The 10,722-nt window shown below is 41.0% G+C and overlaps 2 protein-coding genes, 2 long non-coding RNA genes and 1 pseudogene across 4 annotated transcripts; all 5 read left to right on the top strand.

Moving 5' to 3' along the window:
- The first annotated feature begins 2,534 nt into the window (after positions 1 to 2,534).
- LOC146748984 (uncharacterized) lies at positions 2,535 to 3,017 on the top strand. Its single transcript, XM_085505812.1, has one exon. It carries the CDS (start codon positions 2,535 to 2,537, stop codon positions 3,015 to 3,017), a length of 483 nt encoding a protein of 160 aa, XP_085361938.1.
- A 196-nt stretch (positions 3,018 to 3,213) lies between these two features.
- On the top strand, positions 3,214 to 3,528 carry LOC146748983 (uncharacterized). Its single transcript, XR_014931451.1, has 2 exons — positions 3,214 to 3,325; positions 3,492 to 3,528. It is a non-coding gene; the product is annotated as an uncharacterized LOC146748983 (long non-coding RNA).
- Positions 3,529 to 7,026: 3,498 nt separating this feature from the next.
- Positions 7,027 to 8,709, top strand: LOC146748982 (uncharacterized). Its single transcript, XM_085505811.1, has 3 exons — positions 7,027 to 7,132; positions 7,319 to 7,681; positions 7,865 to 8,709. Exons 1-3 carry the CDS (start codon positions 7,027 to 7,029, stop codon positions 8,707 to 8,709), a joined length of 1,314 nt encoding a protein of 437 aa, XP_085361937.1.
- Positions 8,710 to 9,209: 500 nt separating this feature from the next.
- LOC146748981 (uncharacterized) lies at positions 9,210 to 10,011 on the top strand (annotated as a pseudogene).
- Positions 10,012 to 10,207: 196 nt separating this feature from the next.
- Positions 10,208 to 10,522, top strand: LOC146748980 (uncharacterized). The gene is made up of 2 exons (XR_014931450.1): positions 10,208 to 10,319; positions 10,486 to 10,522. It is a non-coding gene; the product is annotated as an uncharacterized LOC146748980 (long non-coding RNA).
- Positions 10,523 to 10,722: the final 200 nt, after the last annotated feature.

The following is a 10,722-nucleotide window of genomic DNA, read 5'->3' as shown; positions in this document are numbered from 1 at the left end:
CAGTTTGTTTATCATTTCTCGGTTTCATAGTGGTATAATCTGCTAATGTATAAGACTTTTTCAACACATTTGCCCATTTTACTATATTTTTATCTGTGTTGTCGATATTACAATGACTTAGGTAAAATGTATTAGCAAAGCCACCTACTTTTCTAATGCTTTTCCTATCGTTTTAGGATGTTTTTGAACTTGCTACGGTAAGCTCATAGGGCACTATTCTAATATACGAGACGTTCACTTGCATTTTATTCACTTTCCGTACTTTATAATTTTACAGTTAGATATGACAACAACTTAGTTCAAACATACACGCTATTCTACCAACTTTGCACTCACTTTGTACAGCTTTGTACGCAATTTTAATAGCTGACATCCACTACAGCCGACCGCAAGAGGGAGTTGCTACGGTAAGCTCATAGGGCACAATTCTAATATACGAGACGTTCCCTTGCATTTTATTCACTTTCCGTACTTTATAATTTTACGGTTAGATGTGACAACAACTTAGTTCAAACATACACGCTATTCTACCAACTTTGCACTCACTTTGTACAGCTTTGTACGCAATTTTAATAGCTGACATCCACTATAGCCGACCGCAAGAGGGAGTTGTGCATTGAAAATACGTGCAAATTTTTAAACATTCTATAAACTTAAATTATCAAAATAACCAGCACGACTTTCTGCTATAAAGGTGTTACATTTCAATAATAAAAATACAAAAAAATACTTTATGTCTTTTCCATGTTTGTTTCGGAACCAAAAAAAATGTATTTAACAAGCTTGTTAGCTCAAGTAGTCTCCCATGCAATAACGAGACACGCGCTACTGATCTTAACTTTTGTGACAGGTCCATCACATGTTCACACGACTACTGGGATCATTTGATCTCTATTCGAATTGGCGGCCATTTAATGTTTGAAAGTGTTTCGAATTGTCATTCGTTTCACGTGTGTCTTTCGTAAGTTGACCTATGACCTATCCATGCTTCGAAAGTCACTACGTTAGTAAACGGCCATTTACGACATATTAATTCAATTTTCCTAACATTTAACTATGCGTCTCAATAATATAACAACATAGGGCACATTTCCATGTAATTTTGCTAACTTTACAACTACTTTTCACTACTTTGTAATCAGTTTGTTTATCATTTCTCGGTTTCATAGTGGTATAATCTGCTAATGTATAAGACTTTTTCAACACATTTGCCCATTTTACTATATTTTTATCTGTGTTGTCGATATTACAATGACTTAGGTAAAATGTATTAGCAAAGCCACCTACTTTTCTAATGCTTTTCCTATCGTTTTAGGATGTTTTTGAACTTGCTACGGTAAGCTCATAGGGCACTATTCTAATATACGAGACGTTCACTTGCATTTTATTCACTTTCCGTACTTTATAATTTTACGGTTAGATATGACAACAACTTAGTTCAAACATACACGCTATTCTACCAACTTTGCACTCACTTTGTACAGCTTTGTACGCAATTTTAATAGCTGACATCCACTACAGCCGACCGCAAGAGGGAGTTGTGCATTGAAAATACGTGCAAAGTTTTAAACATTCTATAAACTTAAATTATCAAAATAACCAGCCCAACTTTCTGCTATCAAGGTGTTAAATTTCAATAACAAAAATACAAAAAAATGAGTTATGTCGTTTCCATGTTTGTTTCGGAACCAAAAAAAATGTATTTAACAAGCTTGTTAGCTCAAGTAGTCTCCCATGCAATTACGAGACACGCCCTATTGATCTTAACTTTTGTGACAGGTCCATCACATGATCACACGACTACTGGGATCATTTGATCTCTATTCGAATTGGCGGCCATTTAATGTTTGAAAGTGTTTCGAATTGTCATTCGTTTCACGTGTGTCTTTCGTAAGTTGACCTATGACCTATCCATGCTTCGAAAGTCACTACGTTAGTTAACGGCCATTTACGACATATTAATTCAATTTTACTAACATTTAACTATGCGTCTCAATAATATAACTACATAGGTCATATTTCCATGTAATTTTGCTAACTTTACAACTACTTTTCACTACTTTGTAAGCAGTTTGTTTATCATTTCACGGATTCATAGTGGTATAATCTGCTAATTAATGAGGCTTTTCCAACACATTTGCTCATTTTTTCTATTTTTTTAACTGTGGGGTCGATATTACAAAGACTTAGGTAAAATGTATTGGCAAACCCACCTACTTTTCTAATGCTTTTCCTATCGTTTTAGTATGTTTTAGAACATAGGTCACTATTCTAATATACGAGACGTTCACTTGCATTTTATTCACTTTCCGTGTGCAAAGAATGAGCTCAATGCCGCCATCAAGGAACTTAACCAGAGGCAGATACAGAAGTTCCTTACATACCACAAATGTGAATGGATTCTGAACCCACCCCATGCTTCACATTTTGGAGGCATCTGGGAGCGGCAGATCGGCACAGTAAGACGTATTCTAGAATCTATGCACGTACAGCTTGGAAAACCACAGTTCACACATGACACTCTCACGACTCTCATGGCGGAAGTATGTGCTGTGGTCAATGCAAAGCCTACAACCACCATACCGTCTGACGCCAATGATCCTCAAGCACTTAGTCCAGATATGATCCTGACCATGAAACCACACTCGCTGCCCCTACCCCTAGAATATTTTGTACAACAAGACCTCTACAGTAGAAAGCAGTGGCGACGTACACAATATCTAGCCGATCAGTTTTGGATTCGATGGCGGAAAGAATTTCTACAGATCCGTCAAACAAGGCGCAAATGGAATGAAACAACCCCAAACATCAAGGAAGGTGACATTATTCTGCTACGTGACAAAGAGCACTCTCGAAATGACTGGCCACTAGCTCGCATAATCAAGGTGTACCCCAGTGACGACAATCTAGTGAGGAAAGCTGATGTGATGGTCTGTCGTGATAACACCAGACGTGTTTACCAAAGGCCGATTAGTGAACTTGTTTTAATTCAGAGAAACAACAAGATGGACATTTAAGACTTGTTAGTAGTTAGTAAATATGTTAGTTAGTAAAATCACGCTCTACCGTGCATTTTAGACGGAGAGTGTGCTGTACACAAGTTTATTTAGAATTTCAATTGTTATCTTTATTTCGTGATTCGTCAAAACAGAAAGGCCGCTAATAGCACCACCTACGCATGTAGAGTGCGCCATCACAGGTCATGTTCGAATCGCGCTAAAACGCTTGTTTATAATAGGCAGCCATGATGAAAAGCTACGAGCACATTTCTACGCAGCGTCTACCGAACATTTCAACCGAAATACTGCTTTAGAGACCCAACGATGTAAGTCTACAATCTTTTGAACGTTTATTTAAGACCTGTTTGTTACATTGTGTTACTGGAAATGTGTGACATTTCTAAAGTCATTCATGAAGTGAGATCGTTACCTCATGGTTACAAATAGTTTCACAGTTACTTTCACAGCGTCTGTATTGCTTTTATGTTATAGAATTCACCGTGTTTTAAATAAATCTGACCTAAACCGACGCACTGGAGGGATGATTATTTGAGCATGGTTGACACTAGTATGGGTATAATAGACGCAGTTTGACCCCAGAACAGTGAATTATCGGAATCCATACTGCAGTAAATCTATTGATGTCTTCAGTGTACAGCGGCAGTAAGCACAACGGATACTGATGTTTAGCGTGACCTCTACATGATACGCTAGGCTGAACATTTGTACTGTATAAGTACACCAGTGTGAACAGAAACAATCTGTATGTAATACCATACATACATTATCAGGCAGGTTAGTGGTAAACTCAGATGTCACTTGTGTATACCGTTATTAACCCATAGAACATTGTTAATGAACTCCTGTGAATAGAAATGGCAGAAAATAGTAAAATCCAACTTGATGCAATAGATATGACAGAATATGGTGACAATAAAACACCAGTGTATTCTGAACAGTATGATGAACAACATAACAAAAATGAGCAGAAAGTTGAATCTGTCAGTGAACACGGAGATGAGGTGCGCCCTCAACGCCAAAGAAAGCTAACACCTAAAGCACTAGAAAATGCCATCAGTGATGCAGAAAAAGGCATGTTAGCAATCTGGAACCGAATAAATAAGCTCATGTTGAGTATTCCAACCACACGAAGTGAGCCCACGTTAATTACGAATGAACTAGGTACCCTTACCCACCAGTATGAATGTACATACGTAGATGTGATGAATCTTTATGACCAAGACCATTCAGAAGAAACGCGCAATGACGCAGTATATACAGAATCACGTTTCCGTAGAAATAAACAACTTGTTGAAATGGAAATAACAGACTTACTGGCAAGGCAGAGAACTCCAAGAATTAAACCTGAACCACAACACGCACTCTCAGTATCAGGTTCAGTCATGTCAAGGGCATCGTCAAGGTTAAGCACCGCCCACGCACAAGCAATTGCCGATGCAGCGGCAGCAGCAGAAGAGGGTGAGTATGAAATAACCATAGCCAAACAGCAAGCAGAGCAAACAGCAATGGAAGCCAGTTTCAAAGCCAATTTGAAAATACTAGAAGCAAAGAAAAAGGCAGCAGTCACAGAGGCAAGTGCAGAAGCATTTCAGAAAGTAGTGGAAGAAGGTGCAACACAACAGATGTTCACATTACCTCAGGTAACGTCTAATCATCACGCCTTACGTTTTTGTACGCGTAACGAACATAACCTCAAACCACAAGCTTCACCCTATTTCCTAGAACAACCAAGACCTCCACCACCAACTACACTTACTGGGTATGATACAATTTCCCCACTCCAAACTACAAAACAGCCAGGGGATGCAAGTATGGTACAGAATAACACATTACAACAGCAATTCAGACCAGCAGGCGAAAATGCAGAATCCTCACATCTTCCCAGCGAATACATCAAAATATTGGCTCGTCAACGCCTACCAGTTCAAGAACCTGAGGTATATGGTGGTGATCCTATCATGTTTCTGCCATGGCACAGAACCTTTGAATCTATGGTCCAGACAGCGTGTGTGCCAACAACTGAGAAATTGTCTTTTCTCAGTAAATACACCAAAGGAGAACCTAAGATCTTAGTTGACAGATTTAGACTGCAGTTCGTAAAGAATGTCGAAACTGCCTACCAGGAGGCATGGAAAGAATTAGAAAACAGGTTTGGAAACCCAGCAGTGATCACAGCTGTTATCATAAAGAAGCTGATTTCATTTCCACAATTCCGTCCAGATGACAACCAGAAGCTCCTAGAGTTGGCTGATCTGTGTACCGACACACTGGCACACATGGAAGAACTTGCTGATCTCAGCACATTGAACACACCACATGTTCTGAATCCCATAGTTGAAAAACTACCAGCATTCATCCTGAACAAATGGAGAGAGAAGGTATCCTGTTACAAGCAAAGCAATGGAAAATTCCCACCATTCTGTTTTTTTGCAGAATTTCTTAGAAATACAGCTAGGACACAGAATGACCCAGATATACCGAGGTTTGCTAACTCAATCGCTACATCTGACAAGGCTAGATCGAACCAACAAGCCAAAAGCAGTGCTAGAGTCCGCGCTACGAAAATGCTGGACACCGAGAAGCAGTGTGATTACCATGAGACATCTAAGCATGACCTGACAGAATGTAAGGCATTTACAAAGCTTCCAATAGCAGACAGAATAGAACTTTGTAAGAATAAAGGGCTGTGCTTCAAATGCACACGCAAACACCTGACCAGAGACTGCGACACTGATGTAAAGTGCTCAGTCTGCAACAGTACTAAACATGTCTCATGTCTACACACCACACCTGGTGTGACAACCAGACCAAAAGAACAGAAAACAGAAACACCAAAGAATGAAACAAGTCAGGAGGCCACATCAAAGTGTACTAAGCTCAACAACTGTCCAGGTGCGCGCTCATGTGGTAAGATAGTCCCTGCAAAAGTCTACATGCAACACAATCCAGTGAACATCATAGAAACGTATGTTGTCTTGGATGACCAGTCCAATGCCTGCATGGGAGACACATACCTGTTCGATGCACTAAAAATACAAGGTCCAGAACTGGAATACGAACTCACCACATGCAGCAGCCAAGGGGAAAATAGAAGAGGTAGGCGAGGAAATCACATTATCATCGAGGCTACTGATGGTAAGAGGAAATTCACCCTCCCAGTTGTACTAGAGAACAACAGTATACCCTGCGACAAGAACGAAATACCAACACCTGAAATATGCAGATCATTTACTCATCTCAGACCAATAGCAGACAAAATCCCAAAGATACAGGATGACATTGGGATACATCTCCTGATAGGGAGAAACTGCCCGGAGCCCCTAAAAATTAGAGAATGCAGGAATGGACCAGTCAGTGCACCTTGGGCTCAACGTACCGACCTAGGGTGGACAGTATCTGGCGACCTGTGCTTTGAAACAGTTAGAGGTACAGTTAGAGCATCTGTTCGTCGCACAAAAATAAGTCTCAACAACCATAACCCAGTAGGCTGGACAACTATACAGAACCCACTTAAATGTGACAATCACATTCGTATCAGTGAAAATATAGCACCTGACACAGCCAGTGGAGAAGATGTATTTCGAGAAACACCAGATGATGAGAAGAAAGCCCACTCTATAGAAGACAAGCGCTTCTTGCACATCATGCAAAATGGTACCCACATCAACAGGAAGGGAAATTTAGAACTACCCCTACCATTTAGATACGACCCAAGCCGACTACCAAACAACTACCAGACAACAATGAGTCACTTCAAAAATCTTTTGAAGCAGCTAGAACGAAAACCAGAGATGATGGAACAATACCTACAATTCATGGAGAAGGCAATAGAACGTCAATACGCCAGTCCTGTTCCTGATTCAGAATTAGCTTCTGACAACGCTTGGTATTTACCTCACTTGGGGTATACCACCCAAGGAAAGCACAGATCAGAGTAGTGTTTGACTCCAGTGCAAGGTGTAATGGAACTTCCCTGAACGATGCATTGCTTCAAGGGCCAGACCAGATGAACAGTCTCATTGGTGTCTTGCTGAGGTTTAGATGTTACCCTATAGCAGTTATGGGTGATATAGAACAGATGTTTCATAGTTTCCATGTGAATGAGGAACACAGTAACTATCTACGCTTCTTTTGGTTCCAAGAAAACAACCCAGAGAAACCTGTGATTCAGTACCGGATGAATGTTCATCTGTTTGGGAATGTTTCGTCACCAGCCATCGCAACATACGGTCTAAGAATGATAGCAGAAGAGAATTATACAACATATTAAGAAGATGTTCGAGAATTTGTATATTCAGACTTCTATGTAGATGACGGACTTACCTCCCAGCCAGATGCAGAAGCAGCTGTCAGTCTCATCAGGAGAACACGAGAGATGTTGTCTACTAGGAATATAAACTTCCACAAAATTGTCTCTAACAACAAAGAAGTCATGAACCTTGTACCCAGTGATATACACGCCAAAGATATGCAATGCCTGGATCTTAACCAAGACACACTACCCACACAGAGATCCTTAGGTATCCAGTGCTCCCTACACACAGACACTTTCACGTATAAAGTAAACTTACAAGAGAAGCCATTTTCACGGCGGGGAGTTCTAGCTATCGTGAACTCCATTTACGATCCCTCAGGCATCTTGGCTCCAGTCACAATAGAGGGTAAGCGGATTTTACGTGGTCTAATAGCAGAAACTTCTAAAGTAAAGGAAGACACGCATGTAGGATGGGATGACCCACTACCAGAAGAATACCTACCACGGTGGAAATGCTGGCGAGACAGTCTGGTTCACCTTGAGAATGTTCATATACTTCGCTGTTACACCCCTCCTGCATTTTGACCAGTAAAGAGAAGGGAATATCACATCTTTTGTGATGCCAGTGATGTAGCTATTGGAGCAGTTGCATACTTGAGACAGATAAATGATAAAGATGAGGTAAACATAGCATTCCTCCTAGGAAAGGCAAAAGTGAATCCAACCAACGCAGTATCGATACATCGTCTAGAATTGTGTGCAGCTGTACTAGCCACTCAGTTAGAAAGCAAGATCAAAGCAGAAATCAGAAGTCCCACAGACTGTACAGTCTACTACACAGACAGTACAATAGTCCTGGGATACCTGAATAATGAAGCTAAGCGATTCCATGTATATGTGGCTAACCGCATCCAGAAAATCCACAACTTCTCCTCACCAGACCAATGGTGTCATATACCCACAAGCCAGAACCCGGCTGACCTAGCGACACGCTCAGTCCCAGCCCATCAACTTAGTAACACCATGTGGCTCAAAGGCCCACAACTTCTCTGGCAGCCAGATCACACACCTGAAACAAACACCGGTCAACAGACTTATGACATCAGTGATGAAGATCCTGAAGTGCGCAAAAAATCTTGCGTGTTTGCAACAGACATCAAAAAACGCAAACCAAGCCCAGATAACCCGTCTGGCCACCTAGGCTCTAAAAGGTTTCTAAGGTTCTCATCATGGACCTCCCTCAGACGAGCTGTAGCAAACCTCATACTAAAGATACAGACCTACAAGACTAAATGTAAAGAAGTTACCAATGAAGGACTTACACCCAAGATCCTGGAACGTGCAGAGAATCATATACTTCGCACAGTACAAAAAGACGTTTTCCCAAGGAACTCAAAAAATTATCGCCAACAGACACTGGTGGTAATGAGTTGAGAAAAGATAGCCCTCTCTATCGACTGAATACATTTATGGATGAAGATCAACTACTCCGTGTTGGTGGAAGAATTCGCAGAGCAGATCTCGAACTATCCAGTTGCCATCCAATAGTACTGCCGAAGAACAATCACATCTCACAACTCATCGTAGAACAAGTGCACCAAGAAACACAACACCAAGGCCGACATCTCACACTGGCTGCAGTAAGAGCCAAAGGCTACTGGATACTTGGTTTGCACAACCTAGTACGCAGCATATTACATAAATGCACAACATGTAGAAGATTACGAGCAAAACCATTGACTCAAGTAATGGCAGACCTACCTGCAGACAGAATGGCTAACACCCCACCTTTCACTAACGTCGGTATGGACGTCTTTGGTCCATGGAACATAGTATCTAGGAGGACCAGAGGCGGAGCATCAGGAGTTAAACGATGGGCAGTTAACTTTGTCTGTCTATACACGACAGCAATACACATAGAAATAATTGATTCAATGGACACTTCTGCATTCATAAATGCTCTTCGTCGTTTCATGGCCATCCGTGGTCCGTGTTAAGAGGCTGCATTGTGATCAAGGCACGAATTTCATAGGTGCAAAGAATGAGCTCAATGCCGCCATCAGGGAACTTAACCAGAAGCAGATACAGAAGTTCCTTACATATCACAAATGTGAATGGATTCTGAACCCACCCCATGCTTCACATTTTGGAGGCATCTGGGAGCGGCAGATCGGCACAGTGAGACGTATTCTAGAATCCATGCACGTACAGCTTGGAAGACCACAGTTCACACATGACACTCTCACGACCCTCATGGCGGAAGTATGTGCTGTGGTCAATGCAAAGCCTATAACCACCATACCGTCTGACGCCAATGATCCACAAGCACTTAGTCCAGATATGATCCTGACCATGAAACCACACTCGCTGCCCCCACCCCCAGGATATTTTGTACAACAAGACCTCTACAGTAGAAAGCAGTGGCGACGTACACAATATCTAGCCGATCAGTTTTGGATTCGATGGCGGAAAGAATTTCTACAGATCCGTCAAACAAAGCGCAAATGGAATGAAACAACCCCAAACATCAAGGAAGGTGACATTATTCTGCTACGTGACAAAGAGCACTGTCGAAATGACTGGCCACTAGCTCGCATAATCAAGGTGTACCCCAGTGACGACAATCTAGTGAGGAAAGCTGATGTGATGGTCTGTCGTGATAACACCAGACGTGTTTACCAATGGCCGATTAGTGAACTTGTTTTAATTCAGAGAAACAACAAGATGGACATTTAAGACTTGTTAGTAGTTAGTAAATATGTTAGTTAGTAAAATCACGCTCTACCGTGCATTTTAGACGGAGAGTGTGCTGTACACAAGTTTATTTAGAATTTCAATTGTTATCTTTATTTCGTGATTCGTCAAAACAGAAAGGCCGCTAATAGCACCACCTACGCATGTAGAGTGCGCCATCACAGGTCATGTTCGAATCGCGCTAAAACGCTTGTTTATAATAGGCAGCCATGATGAAAAGCTACGAGCACATTTCTACGCAGCGTCTACCGAACATTTCAACCGAAATACTGCTTTAGAGACCCAACGATGTAAGTCTACAATCTTTTGAACGTTTATTTAAGACCTGTTTGTTACATTGTGTTACTGGAAATGTGTGACATTTCTAAAGTCATTCATGAAGTGAGATCGTTACCTCATGGTTACAAATAGTTTCACAGTTACTTTCACAGCGTCTGTATTGCTTTTATGTTATAGAATTCACCGTGTTTTAAATAAATCTGACCTAAACCGACGCACTGGAGGGATGATTATTTGAGCATGGTTAACACTATTATGGGTATAATAGACGCAGTTTGACACCAGAACATTCCTTACTTTATAATTTTACGGTTAGATATGACAACAACTTAGTTAAAACATACATGCTATTCTACCAACTTTGCACTCACTTTGTACAGCTTTGTACGCAATTTTAATAGCTGACATCCACTA

Source organism: Saccoglossus kowalevskii, chromosome 2, assembly GCF_978046115.1.
Source record: "Saccoglossus kowalevskii chromosome 2, keSacKowa6.1, whole genome shotgun sequence".
In the NCBI taxonomy this organism is placed as follows: domain Eukaryota; kingdom Metazoa; phylum Hemichordata; class Enteropneusta; family Harrimaniidae; genus Saccoglossus; species Saccoglossus kowalevskii.
The sequence above is the reverse complement of the archived record's forward strand: the minus strand, read 5'-3'. Positions and strand labels throughout refer to the sequence as shown.